The sequence below is a fragment of the Mixophyes fleayi genome, chromosome 7, assembly GCF_038048845.1.
Source record: "Mixophyes fleayi isolate aMixFle1 chromosome 7, aMixFle1.hap1, whole genome shotgun sequence".
Taxonomy (NCBI): domain Eukaryota; kingdom Metazoa; phylum Chordata; class Amphibia; order Anura; family Limnodynastidae; genus Mixophyes; species Mixophyes fleayi.
In genome coordinates, this window is record NC_134408.1 from 116,136,500 (window position 1) to 116,150,878 (window position 14,379).

At 38.7% G+C, this 14,379-nt stretch overlaps 1 protein-coding gene across 3 annotated transcripts in view; it reads right to left on the minus strand.

Annotated features, from left to right (window-relative positions):
- Positions 1–14,379, minus strand: part of COL18A1 (collagen type XVIII alpha 1 chain) — a 129,187-nt gene that overhangs the window by 13,892 nt on the left and 100,916 nt on the right. For all 3 annotated transcript variants that reach the window (XM_075180483.1, XM_075180481.1, XM_075180482.1), the window contains 17 exons: positions 12,885–12,929; positions 10,947–11,087; positions 10,136–10,192; positions 9,813–9,839; positions 9,512–9,547; positions 8,669–8,731; positions 6,729–6,764; positions 6,215–6,298; positions 6,059–6,088; positions 5,153–5,176; positions 5,003–5,065; positions 4,451–4,525; positions 3,758–3,802; positions 3,630–3,674; positions 1,902–1,973; positions 1,350–1,394; positions 63–105 (listed from right to left, as the gene is read on the minus strand). In XM_075180483.1, coding sequence (XP_075036584.1) covers positions 63–105; positions 1,350–1,394; positions 1,902–1,973; positions 3,630–3,674; positions 3,758–3,802; positions 4,451–4,525; positions 5,003–5,065; positions 5,153–5,176; positions 6,059–6,088; positions 6,215–6,298; positions 6,729–6,764; positions 8,669–8,731; positions 9,512–9,547; positions 9,813–9,839; positions 10,136–10,192; positions 10,947–11,087; positions 12,885–12,929 — 931 coding nt within the window. The remainder of the gene's footprint in view (positions 1–62; positions 106–1,349; positions 1,395–1,901; positions 1,974–3,629; positions 3,675–3,757; positions 3,803–4,450; positions 4,526–5,002; positions 5,066–5,152; positions 5,177–6,058; positions 6,089–6,214; positions 6,299–6,728; positions 6,765–8,668; positions 8,732–9,511; positions 9,548–9,812; positions 9,840–10,135; positions 10,193–10,946; positions 11,088–12,884; positions 12,930–14,379) is intronic.

The window sequence follows — 14,379 nt, forward strand, 5'->3', positions numbered from 1 at the left end:
TCTACTTCATAATCTACCAAAGGTTCATTTATCAGCATATAAGCACCCTCAGAACACATTACCTGGATATCCGTGTTGCCCAACACCACTATCCTCACGGTACACCTAAAAAGACAAAAGGAGTTGTTCACAAGACAAAGTATATTTTGTATGTGTACAAAAATTTCTAGCATGTGCATTATTTTATACATAGGGGTTTAATTAACAAAGTGGTACAATGTAACCATAACAAACAATTAGACATTTGATTCCATTTTTAATTCTACTGGAAACTGACAGCTAGAATCTGATTAGTTACTTTGTATCACAGTACATTTGCACAACAACTATTTTATTAGGTTATGCTCTATTATTTTACATACTCTACTGCAGTGTTTCTCATATCCAGTCCTCAGCACCCCCTAACACGGCAGGTTTTTCAGATCAAAGTGAAATAATTAGTACCACCTGTGGATCTTTCAAAACGTGTCAATTAGTAATGAACACACCTGTGCTAAAGCAAGGAGATCTGGAAAACATGCACTATTAGGTATCCTGGGTACCAGGTTTGAGAAATACGGCTCTACTGTAGGTGACAAATACACTCAACATGTGTACCACTATCTTTCAAAGCCTCGCAAAGACATTTCCTGACGTTTACTACAGATCCTAGAATATCTCATTTGCCATCATGCTGAATGTGTAACTACCACTCACAGGAGATATTTTGAAAGCAGATCTATGTTTCCACTAAGTATTTCAGGGTGAAGTAGTGATTCAGTGTCCCCAGAGGCTGCTTGCCTGTTTATTTTCTATACATACAGATAGCACTTAATGCATACTTGACAACTTTTTGACGTTTTCCTCCGGGAGTTCCCTGAAGGGAGGAGGGGGGTACGGATGGAGGGGCGGGGCTTGGAGAAACTCGTCACTTTTTGCTACACCTCCGAGAAGTAATGTCGCGTACGCAGCATTTTACAGTGGTAGGCGGGGTCAAAATTACGCGATTCACTGAGAATCTCGTCATTGCGGCTTTAATCCTGCAGATGCGGGAGGATGCCTTATTTTCCTGGGAGTCCGGGAGACCTACCTGGGATTTAGGAGTGTCCCGAGCAAGTTGGTAAGTATGATTTAATGCACATAGTCATTTTTGTTAGACAAGGCCGAGTCTATCATGCAGTCCTAGTGAGTTACAGATCCAAGTGAGGTACAGACCCAGGCCAGCACTGTTCAAGAGGCATGAGATAAATGACCATCTAAGTACATCTTATCCATAGTGTACGATGTGTTTATCAGCACAGCATTAGCATACAGGGTCAAGATTAGCCCATACTGGCAACATTATATACATATACACCAAGGATACTTACTGCGGTTCCTGGAGGTCCAGGAGGGCCAGGTGGACCTGGTGGGCCCTAAGCAAAGAAAAAAATAAAACATTGCTGCTTAAGCAGGTTCTCAACACACAAAGCTTACGTTCACGTTAAGTAACATTGACTATTGATATACAGACAGTTGCACAGATCCACAGGCCAAGGCAAATAATGTGGCAAAAATGTAAAAAAAACAAAAAAACAATAAAACCTGCAGTTATGACAAATATGTGGCAATGAGGATGTCTCACAATGATAACTTACACTGTATAATTATTGTACATTATACTCTAACACTGTATACTTCTGTGACATTTACAATCTCCCACCCTTAGATACCCTGTTCCTGCCTTTACAATGGAAGCTCTCAGCTCACCTATAACAAGACCCATATATAGTGTTTCTCCACTTCCTATCACATTCAGTATCAAGAAGCCGCTTTCTTACTTTATTTTTAAACTCTATAGTTTATTATTATTATTATTATTATTATTATTATTACTACTATTATTATTAATATTATTATCACATTGTTGTAGTAAAACTCACCCTGACACCGAAGCCAGCGGAGTCCGATGGTTCTCCTTTATCTCCTTTCAGTCCATTCATACCAGGACGCCCCTATTTTGAAAATGTAAAAGAAGTTCTCAGTATTTTGCCTCTATAACACTGTGGGAAGTTGGAAGTGTGTGGAAATAGCTACAAAAGTAGGTTGTAAGTATTGGACAAGAAAAAGAGATGGATAGAGGAATGTGATTTAAAAAAACATGAAGTTAGTGAGCCCTGGCCAAACATATATGGAGGTGATCTAGGGTGACCTATTTGCATATGCACAGATATGTGCAACCTTAACTGTAGCATATAGATGTGTCCGGAACAACTGTACTCTATCATCGTCATCAACACGAACACTGGACTGTGTAGTTGCAGAAATTATGCTTGGTAAGAGTGTCTCCAGTTATTATAAGAACATGTAGTTCTAAAGTACTACAAAAATCATATTTTTACATATCCTTTACCAAAGAAATCTACTAAAAACTAGACGAATTTCCACTTATGCATGTGATGCCTCACAGCACTGGGGTAATGAGTTTGATTCCCGACCATGGCCTTATCTGTGTGGGGTTTGTATGTTCTCCCCGTGTTTGCATGTTTTTCCTTCGGGTGTTCTGGTTTCCTCCCACACTCCAAAAACATACTGGTAAGTTAATTGGCTGCTATTAAATTGACCTTAGTCTCTCTTGGTCTGTGTCTGTGTCTGTGTATATTAGGGAATTTAGACTGTAAGCCCAAATGGTGCAGGGACAGATGTGAGTGAGTTCTTTGTACAGCGCTGCGGAATTAGTGGCGCTATATAATTAAATAGATGATGATGCTGTATGAGGAGTTAGTTTATAGAAGTAAGCTAGAATAAGTTTAGTGAGGGATAATAACTGGGCTTTGTCTAAAGATAGGGCAATAACCGTGCATAGATTTAGATTTTAGCCTAGGATCTAAGGTAGACATATTACTAGGGTTATTGTAAGATTATTACTTTATCTACTGCCTACATATGTATCAGCAACGTCCTAATCTTAAAATCAAAGATAGTAACAAGACACACATATTAATAGCAAGAAACACTAGAAGTAACAAAATAATTGGGTTGGTTGCTTGGCCAGTAAAGGCTAAGGAAACATTGTTAGAAATAGATGAGTTTTGTCTTCTTAAGGTCCCTGGGGGGACTGAGACAGAGACACTCTTACAGTATTTACCCATGAAGGCAGATAGACACAGAACACTATATGGGTAAAGGAAGGACAATACAGTGGACAGAGGACATAAGAGGTAGCAGATAGAAGACAGAAGGGATGATCGAATTAGGACAGAAAAAAAAAAGAGCAGACAAAAGTACAGAAGAGATGGAAAGATGACAGGTGGATGTTGGTGGACGTAGAATGGAAAAGGAGATTGATAGAGAATAGAAAGAAAAAAAATGGTGAACAGCGGACCGGAATAGGTGGATAGGTGACAGAAGGGAACATTGATAAAGGACAGGAGGAAGGTGGATATAGGACTGAAGGGAAAATGGAGAAAAGACAGACACAAAAAGGCAGAAGCTGTGAAATATAAAAGGTAACAGATATGGAAGTTATGAAGATAGATGATGGGTCGTATAGAGGACAGTAATAAAGATAGAAAGCAGAAGAGATGGAAGGAAGGATAGAGAAGAGCCAGAAGAAAAAAAGACAAAGAAAGTCAATCCATCAAGATACAGATACTGTATATTATACTCACAGATCGTCCTGGGAATCCAATTTCTCCTTTCTGTCCAGGTGAGCCCTGGTGACACAAGAATGACAATAGATGAAACCTTTTGGGCTCTGCATATTACTTTCCTCATAATTCTGTTCCATTATACTCACCCCAGGTCCTATGGGTCCTAAAGAGCCTCTTGGTCCAAAGTCCCCCTAGAATAAATACAAATGATAAAGCCCCAAATCAGCACCATATTGTGTGTGTGACTGTAACAAAGTGAGGTTTTGAAATTTATATCACAGTGGTTATCAGTGTTTTATCTAAATATAAAAGACTTCTCTTCCATAGAGAAGAGGAACTTATTAGACGGTATTGTGCTCCTGGGCGATCGGGTAAGTGCAGACAAAACAATTCCCCCATTTTTAGGCTATGCTCACATGGGCATTTTTTAGTGTGTTTTAATTAATTTGATGCTTCAGAAATAGACATAAGTTCCTAAAATGCCCATTGATTCACTTGAAGGAGATAATCTTTTTTTTTTTTTTAAGAAGTGCATAAACAACTACAAGCAATTTATTTTGAAAAACACCAGGTAATAGGAAACCGATCCCGGACCAGATAAAAAAAACAGATCTCTGAAACTTTTGTTATATGTCAAGATTAAAACAATACCATACTTATATAGCAGCATTTTTAACCAACTCCACTTTTGTGTACAGAAAGTGCCATCTACAGGGCAGGACACAACTGCTTCTTCTTTGTACTGAAAATTGCCTAATGTCACGTCTTTTTCTTTAATCACGACCCCAGTATTATGCCAGGATACAACTGCCCAATCACACCCGCCACATTCCTCTCACCTTCTCTCCCTTGGAAGCTCCAGTAAGTAGGGTGCCATCGGGTCCCAGAACCATTGCAGACTCTCCCTTGTCTCCCTAGAAGCAAGATCAACAGTCTCTTATACCAAGTTTGCATTAAACACTAGGGGCTGGATAGAGGTGATCATTTTAATGCCTGAACATTTAAATGCTTTTTAACATGTCAGTCAAATATCCAGCCCATCAACATTGTGGTTTTATTCTGATTCCTAATGCAGATACCATGCTTCAAACCCTTTAACGTGAAGCAGTGCCAGTGTTCAAGGCCGTAGAGTTAGGCTAGTGGCACACTGGCACGTTCTGCCCGGCATATATCAGCCGCAGGAAGCCAGAAGTTACCTGTATATAAACATTGGGTTCCTGTTCTACTAACACGGTTACGGTCTATGAACGATGCCTGCAGCATAGCAATAATGAGACAAGGAGTCTGCCTTTACCATGTATGAGGTGCGTAGGCAAAACACACAGATATACTCCGGGTACTTATGGTTGATATTGGTGGACCAGTGTACCTCAGGAAAATGTTACTCTCACCTTCTGTCCATTCAGTCCCGGATAACCTTGATCCCCCCGATCACCTTTGAATCCTCTGGGGCCCTTGGAACATGAATTATATATTGTGAGCAAGTGCAAATAAAATGGCTACACACAGACACACACACATTTGATACTCCATCAACTTACTTGTCCAGCACCACCTTCTCGGCCCTAAAAAGAAAAGAATAGAGATTTGTTTGAAGAAGCATATAGACTCCAACCGGTTGCTATGCTCCCATCTGTCCCTTTAGCATGGAACAGTCATTTCTACATTTCAGAAATTAATGGTCCTTTTTTATAAGAAAAGCTTTGGCCAGATGTATTTAATGATGAAAGGTGTATTAAATATTTGTACATTAGCCTACATCCATGCAAATGATGAGGGTTGTATTCACCTCAAATTATTTGTGATCTCATTATACTAAGGGTCTGTATATATTAGTGGATGCTTTGCGGTTTTCCTTAGGGCATATTGTACATGGTGAGCACATCTGTGATCTCTGTGATAAATGCGCTGTCGAACAGTTTTCAAGTGTTGGATGGGCCAATGGGCCGTATTTACTGCTTGAATTTTTGTTTGTTACTAATCTAATGCACATAGAGATATAGGGACTGTAGAAGCATTTATTAAAAGAAGAGTTATCGAGCTTTCCAAGTTACTGTGCACTCATTAGGAATAGGCAAAAAAGCCAACTCCAAAAGGAGAAGGTACTGCTGGATAATGCCATTTACATAGCTAACCTTTCAGTCAATGCCTCACTGGTGGAGTATTTAGCGCATTACACTGGAAGACGGTTCTGACTTCCAGCTAAATGCCATTACCCAGAAGTCCATTCTCTTTTTGTTGAAGCTTATTTGCAAGCATATGCACATAAAAATTGGTAGCAATGACATGTAAGCATATAGCAGTAGAGATTATCGCAATGTAAGACTACTGGGGCTGCTGTGGTACCACACTACATTAGATGCAAGTGGACTAGAAGTAGGGGATGTGACTCAGTGGTAAAGACCTATACATGCAGCATGCCGGGGTCACAGTCCAGAGCCACTTACCCCTCCTCCACTAACTCCTCCAATTATCTCCTGAAATAGAAAAACAATGTGAAATATACAGGGATTCAAATATAATGATGCAATGACAAAAAGATAGAGGACAGACGAAGCTAGAAGCCAATAAGTCAGTGTAATGACATAAGGAAATTGGCTTACTGTGTTATCCTGTGATCTGTAAATTATTTGACCGGGAGGTCCAGGTGGACCAGGAAGTCCAACTCCATCACGGCCAGGTTCCCCCTGCAACCAGGATTGCATGTTATAAGCACATTACTAAACTGCCAATGTCACAAGGAATGGGGTGATGATATTGTTCTTCTGCAGTTGGATTACATATGTGGTCAAATAGTTTTAATTCTATAGCTTAGTCCCATTTACCAGTGTTAGGGACAAATTCAATGAGCCGCAAGGTGCCGTCGGACATCACCTCGCTGTCCGGCTGCGCACATTGCCGGCTAATATGGTACAGGTGTCTCCGCTAATTTTCCATGGCTTCTCTATGAGAACCATTGAGTCACCTTGCGCCGAACTGAATCTGCCCCTTAGTTCGCAGGAAACACTGACATATGTAGACAGGAGTGTTAGTGTGCACTTATTGCCAGGACATAATAGAACACTACCCTCTATTGTTGTTACAGTATAACTCTGACAAATTTCCCATCAAACTCACCCGTTCACCTCGATCACCTGGTTCTCCCTTTGAACCCTGTAGAAACAAGAGAGAGTGGGCACAGATGAAGAGGACAATATAATGTATATATTAGAGAACAAAGTTGAGTAAGAAAATGAATGGCAAAGTGATAAGCAGGCATGAAAAATGTACAATATTTCTGAAAAGAGAAGACTTAAAAAATCTTGGTGGTGAATAGGGTATAAACAGTATGTAATCTCTGCAGTAAAACAGATAATAGTTGCCTGTAAGTAGAACATTTGTTATTAATATTACACCCTAATCAATTTCTATGTAGTTTCTAGGAAAAAAATAGTGTCTACCTGGAAAACCTCACAACTGTAATGTTGGGGACAGATTAAGGGCTATATTTATCATCATTATCATTGTTATTGTGACGAAAAGTATAATTACTTATTGTTGTGATTTACCATTACTTTATTGCCATGGCTGCAGGGCAATACTCAGCTGCCACTGATAAAGCTAACCAGAACTGTATTAGAGGGTTAATCATTACTCTGGCAGCTCACGTTCTGCTCTACTCATGCACAGGGGCTGGAGTGTGGAACTGCTCTACTCATGCACAGGGGCTGGAGTGTGGAACTGCTCTACTCATGCACAGGGGCTGGAGTGTGGAACTGCTCTACTCATGCACAGGGGCTGGAGTGTGGAACTGCTCTACTCATGCACAGGGGCTGGAGTGTGGAACTGCTCTACTCATGCACAGGGGCTGGAGTGTGGAACTGCTCTACTCGTGCACAGGGGCTGGAATGTGGAACTGCTCTACTCATGCACAGGGGCTGGAGTGTGGAACTAGAAGTCAGGTTTGTGCTTCCAGTCCCATTATTTAAGCAGAAAAATAAATAAAAGCTTTTCTTTAACAATCCACCCCCCAAAATATCTTTTACATATTAAAATCTAAAGCAAATATAAAAGTTAGTTTATACCTACCTACGTCTTAACCCCATAGAGAAAATAATAATAATTTTCTGAGTAGTCACATTAATTTCAAAAAGTATCAGGGTTAAACGTTATTTTGCTGCTAATTATTTGTTCCTGTTTCTCTATCAGTTACCACCATTGTGGTACTTGTACAGCTGCAATACTTCAGACATAGACTTTCCTATGCAGAGGCATGGAGAAGTGTTTATGGGCAAAATTTACCATTGGAGAGGTGAAGGGAGGAAAAGCACCGGGCCTTTTGTCATTTGAAAAATAGGGGCCCGATTCATTAAGGATCTTAACTTAAGAAACTTCTTATTTAAGTCTTCTGGACAAAACCATGTTACAATGCAAGGGGTGCAAATTAGTATTCTGTTTTGCACATAAGTTAAATACTGACTGTTTTTTCATGTAGCACACAAATACTTGATAGCTTATTTGTACACTGAAATTTAAAGTTGATATTTGTGTGCTACATGAAAAAACAGTCAGTATTTGACTTATGTGCAAAACCCCTTGCATTGTAACATGGTTTTGTCCAGGAGACTTAAACAAGAAGTTTCTTAAGTTAAGATCCTTAATGAATCAGTCCCTAGATCACTAAGTCCTTTCACAAATGTGTGCATTATATATAAAACACGTAAAAATTATGTAGCAAATCTGTGAATAAATTAGTTAGGATAAGTTAACTGGTTAGCTGGCTGGAGTAAGACGGTGGGGGATGGGGCTTAGCATTAGTGGACACATTTCCTAACAAAAAAAAGTCAGCGTGGTATAAAAACAAAACTGAGAGCAAAGGCAGTTATAAAAGCAGTAATGACATTGTTGTACGTTAGACAATGGGACAGACAACATCTTTTTTTGCAGTTACATGTGTACCAACATTTTTTTAAAAAGTCCTCTGTTATGCTCAACAAGACAAACATAGGTAACATAAATTAGATGTTTGTGAGTGAAGACACTGGTCACACGTTTATGAATAGATTTCCAGCATTTACCTCAGGGCCTGGGAATCCATCCAAACCCGGTCTTCCATCCAAACCTGCTGTTCCCCGATCTCCCTAAGGCAGACCGGAAAAGAAAAAGAGAAATTAAATGATAGAAAACACCTTTATATAAATTTATTACATGAATCCGTTTGCCAACTGGTACACTCCAATATAATCGTATTTACTATATTTAGTCACACTACAGATGACGATAAGAATACTGAGATTGGAAAATGAATGAGTGGGTTTATTAGAATATTGTGGAATTCACAAAATTACTGATTAAATACAGGATTGTCATATCTTAAAGTCAATAACTGACATCAGTCAAAACAAGTTTGAAGATGTAAAATAGAAAAGTGTGGAAACGGGGAAAATATGAAAGAATAAACTAAATAGTACATGACCAAATAATAATAATTGCTACAGTGATTTTACATGCTGTCTACACATTTGGATATACAATGTGTCCATTGAGCCACTCCTCTGCAGCAGGCTAACGTTATACGAGGGAGGTGCTTCTCTAACTGAGGAGACAGAAAGTGATGGACAGCACTGAAGACTCTGCAGAAATGCAGGACTAGTGATGTCACAGCAGCTTAACAGACTGCAGTGGCAGCTCTGTAAACTGTAGAAGACTCTAGAAGACGTCTTATGCAGGTCAAAGTTAAAAATGGTAAAGGTCTGATGTGGAATGTTAGGTTAGCACTTAATGAAGTATCTTGATTATTCATGTCCGAAAATTATGTTCGGGTTTAGTGCCAATTTTAGGGATTAAGAAGCCACAAATATAAACATGTAACTGAATAAAAAGGTTTGTACAACTGTAATCACATTAAATTATAATGTTACCTTTGGTCCTGGAAACCCTTGATTCCCTTCATCTCCCTGAGAAATAAAACAGATGTGTGTTAAAATATCCTATGTATAATTGTAGCTACAGATATAACAGTTTACAGCTCATAAACAAAAATCTGCTGAACATACTCCTAACCTATAGTCAAAGCCTTGATCAATACAAAACATGATAAACTCTGAGACAAACATCTGTACGCAATTCAGTACTATAAATACTACATTAGACAGGCTAAATCATCACCAACAGTGATTACACACTACCCACACACAAGAGTAATAAGGTAAGAATTCCAACCTTTTCCCCAGGAATTCCTGGCATTCCCTGATAAAAGATAATTAAGAAAAAAAAATGTAAGTTAATATCAAGGGTAAAACTGTGCTCATCTTACATGTTACACAAAGAAAAATCATTTCAATTCTCAAATGTTATGTAATAAATTACATTTATTAAAGCTGCATATTCATTTTCCAGTGAAAATATTAATAGAAACATATAAAGTCGATCTCTAGATTTTGTTAACCTATTGATTATTCTAAGAAAGACAACAATAGGCAGATTTTGTAATAAGAATGTCCAAGCAGCCAATTACTTGACAGGCAAAATATTGCTTTGATTACCTGTTGGCCCTGTGTGCCCCGTCCACCAAAACCAACCCCAGAACCTTCCATGTCATCCTGGGAAAGAAAAAAGAGTGTAATGGAAATTATGGAACAATTATTGCATAATAATTAACCTACTTCATGTCTTATCAGCCTGTGCTTCCTTTCTCCATATTTAACCTGGTACTTTCCTACTGAAATTGGGATGTTCAACAGGTTGCTGTCCAAGGTTTGTTTATTTTTTTTTAGCCCCCCCTGATCCTGAGGAACCCCCCATAGGCTCTTGTATGACTTGATATTTAAGTAATCTGAGACGTGAACAGATTCTGTATAAATATTTATCATCTCTTCCATGAAAGTCATTGAACAGTGTTGTTCCTGAGGTCCTAGTAAGTATAGAGCGTGTACAAAACCGTTGCAGGTCATATATTCCCTTCTGCTTGGAGACGGCTTTTGTTCACTGCAACTGAATGTTTTTACTTTATTACAGGTATCTTGTTTTTCTTTAACATATAATAAATGGTTCTATTTGTAACTAGAGAATGTAGTTGTATTTTGAGTCCTCTGTAACTACAGATGTATGATCTGCTTTTTACCTTTTGAGAAGGGAACATGTTACAGAGTGTCAGTATGTTTATGTAGACTCTACAAGTGAGCAGACATGACAACTTAATCAGAATTGGTTTAATTTTCAGTAGTTACTGTATTAGTAATATAGTGTCACACTGTATTAATCACATGCTGTAATTTGATAAAAGCCGACCTCCATTCATTCATCCTACAAACCACCGCTCATCTAACCTTCTTTAAAGGTTATCGTAATACTTACAAATCCAACTGCCAATCCACGTCCAGATGGGCCTGGAGGTCCTGGGGGACCGGGTAATCCGCGTGGTCCAACTGGTCCAGGAAGTCCAGCCAATCCCGTTTCTCCAGAGATGCCTGGAATTCCAGCTTCTCCCGTACTGCCCTGTAAAAAAGTAAAAATGCTTATAACACATGAAATACACCCGACGTGCAAGTTGGGAAACCAGGGTGTATCTATAGCCCATGTGACCACAAAAACGAGCCTCTGAACTCCCTGATCTGGATGCAGGTGGAATGGAGAGCAACTGGATGGGGCGGCTACTGGGATAAAGGAAATACAAGTGGAAAATGCAAATTTCCAATGTGACCTGCTGACACCCAACTAGTGTTTGAAGACAAGCTCAACACTCAAGTCAAAGCAATTGGTTATCAGACAAGCTCAACACTCAAGCCAAAGCATTTGGTTATCAACCGTTATAATAAATATGTTCAATATAAATGTGTAGAGTGTTCTGCAAGGTGCTTTTAAAAAAATAAAAATAACGTATACTAAATAGTTATGTTTGTCTTTTGAACACTAGAGAATTGAAGTTGTTTTTCTTGACACAAGGGTTTTATAGAAACACAAGGTAATTATTAATTCATGTCCAAGCCCTCTGTCTATTTTGCATTTTCCTTAATTATATCTGATGCTCAACTCATGCCTTGTCATAAGGTACATTCGTACAAAGAGATAGTTGTCTCAGAATAGTTAGAAGCAGTGGCGATGCATTGTGTGTCATCCACTAGGGGGAGCCTAGTCATCTATAGGATACTTTTTTATAACTGCTCCCAGCTTCCTCTTTATTTACTTTTGAGTAGATAGATAGATAGATAGATAGATAGATAGATAGATAGATAGATAGATAGATATAAAAAATGTTTAACACCAATATAATAAACATACCGGTGTACTGTGGCCATGGGTTTGATTCCGACCAGGACAATGTGTGTTTGTGTGTGTTAGAGAATTTACACTGTAAGCTCCAATGTGTAGGGCCTGATGTGAATGATTAAATATCCTCTGTAAAGCACTAGGTAATATGGTGGCGTTATACAAATAAACACTAAAAATACTATATCACACTGTGCTTTCTGAAATTTTGCTATAATGCGCAGAAATGTTTCTTTGAGAAAAAGCCATCATATAGAGCTCTACGTTTGATGATTTTATTATCTTCTGACTCTTTATTTTTGTATTAACACAATATTGCACTGTTGATTTTGTAATGTGTGCTACATGGATTTTGCACTTCACTGCATTTTCTCTGTTTGAAGAGTGCCATGGTTTGTATCCTCAGGAACTCACTATACTGCCATTTTTCTGGATGACATTTTTGCACATTATATTTTTGTACTTTACATTTTGAGAATAATAAAACCTGTTGATTAGTCTGATGTTATTCTTCTCTGGTACATGCTACAAAAATCACAAAATCACTCCCTTTGCACCACGCTCAAAAAATGGCGCACACAACAATCTACAGCACTGCACTTCATGGAATGCCACATGCTGCCTTCCTTTGCATTGCATGCCAAGGGACATTTAGGTTTCCCACCTTCACAGGAAGTAAAAGAAAAAAAACATTTTATTACAAAAATAGTATTGACCTACAAGGTGGCAATCCTATAAATAGTACACACAACAGTCAATATCCTCTGCATACTGGGTGATTGTCAGGACCAGCTCCCTGCACTACATGCTGGTAGAACCAAACACAGCATCATATTACAGTGCATGCTGGGGATTTGCCACTTGTTACCTGGGAAACTGCCTCATGGGAAAACTGAGCGAGAATCTCCCTCAGATAGGAGGGGATTGGAGACAATTTGTTCTGTGAGACATTGAAAATATTTCTGAGGAAAAAATTCAAAGACTGAAAATTCTAAAGACAAAAAAACCCATAAATGCTTAACTTACTTTTATGCCCGGAGCTCCTGGCAGCCCAATATCTCCATCCTCGCCCTGTACAAGTAATAAGAGAAATTGATCATGTTAGTTTTAGAGGGAGAATATATTTGAGAAGAAGGGATAAGGCAGAGTAGACAGAAATAATGCAGAACCTTAGTTTTGAGTTTTTTTTCATCATTGCACCTGAATTTGTTTTGCAAGATGGCATCTACACACTTATTCAATTGTTTACTTTTTCCACCGTGGAAAAAGAATTACCGTTATTACGGTAATACTAAGACGGATTTCAGCTCGCAGCACCCTGAGCCGCGAGCTGAAATCCAGCGTAAAAGTGTAATAACGGTATTTACGCGCACTATGACCGTAATAACGGTAATAGTGCACGGGGCACATAACTTTAGGCTGTAACGCCAACAATTGAATATGCCCCTTAGTGAACATATGCAGAATTTGGTGCAAGGTGATGTTAACTTATATTTTCAATCAGAGCACAAAAGTTGCTTGGCATGCATTTGTATACCATTCACTAGAGATATAACTGTAATAAAAAAAGGTTTAAACTGAATACAAGAAACATTGTTATGACCCTTGGTCACATATATTGCTTCATATGCTGTGATGTTCTAATTATACCGCTAGGATTGTTGCATTGTATCCAAGAGCAAGGAGAAACAAGGAAACAACGGTCTGCAGGCCTGTCAAATGGTTTCCATGCAGGCAGAGCTGAGTGCTGTAGAGCATCTGATAAACTTTCCATCAGCACTGTAACGCTGAACAGGTAGGTATAAATAAAGAGCATTAATAGAACTGTAACATCCATTATGGGGGACAGGAAATTTACTAATTTCCCTATAGATACACATACACCTTTTTGGACTTTTTATATTGGCCTTAAATGTGCAAAAAAGACCCAATGGTTCCAGTTCGTAAATATAACCCCTATCCCTATCATTAACCATACTATATATTGGATTCACTTTTCTGCAGACTGTATCTAACATGTACCTCTTGCTCTTCTTCTCCTGGCCCTCACCACCGTTCCCCTGGCCATCATCAGTGATTTGAAATGAGTATCAGGTAGAGCTCTTTATGTTAATCATTTCAATCCTGAAGATTTGGGGTTTGTTATGAATTGGTGAGATTGGGGAGGCACCGGCTAGTTCCCTGCATGTCAAGGCACACTTTAATAAAGAGTGTATCTAGCTAACATTTAAGTATAAATCTGGGATTATATTTTCAAAATAAATCTATTAACCCAGGAATAGAAAAAAAGTCGACAAAAGTGGACTTCTCCTGTAATGATGGGGTGAGACAAAAGAACATGGATGAGGCAGTCTTGAGACATAATCCGAAATTAGAGCACAAGGGCAGCAAACAGGTAATATTCACATATATTTTACTGAGTAAAGTTGAGAGCTTTGCATTTCTCAGCTATCAGCCCAGTGATGACCATTAATAAAGGAGAGTAGAGCAGGATTAGTGAAAGGTTTTCCCTAAGTTCTAT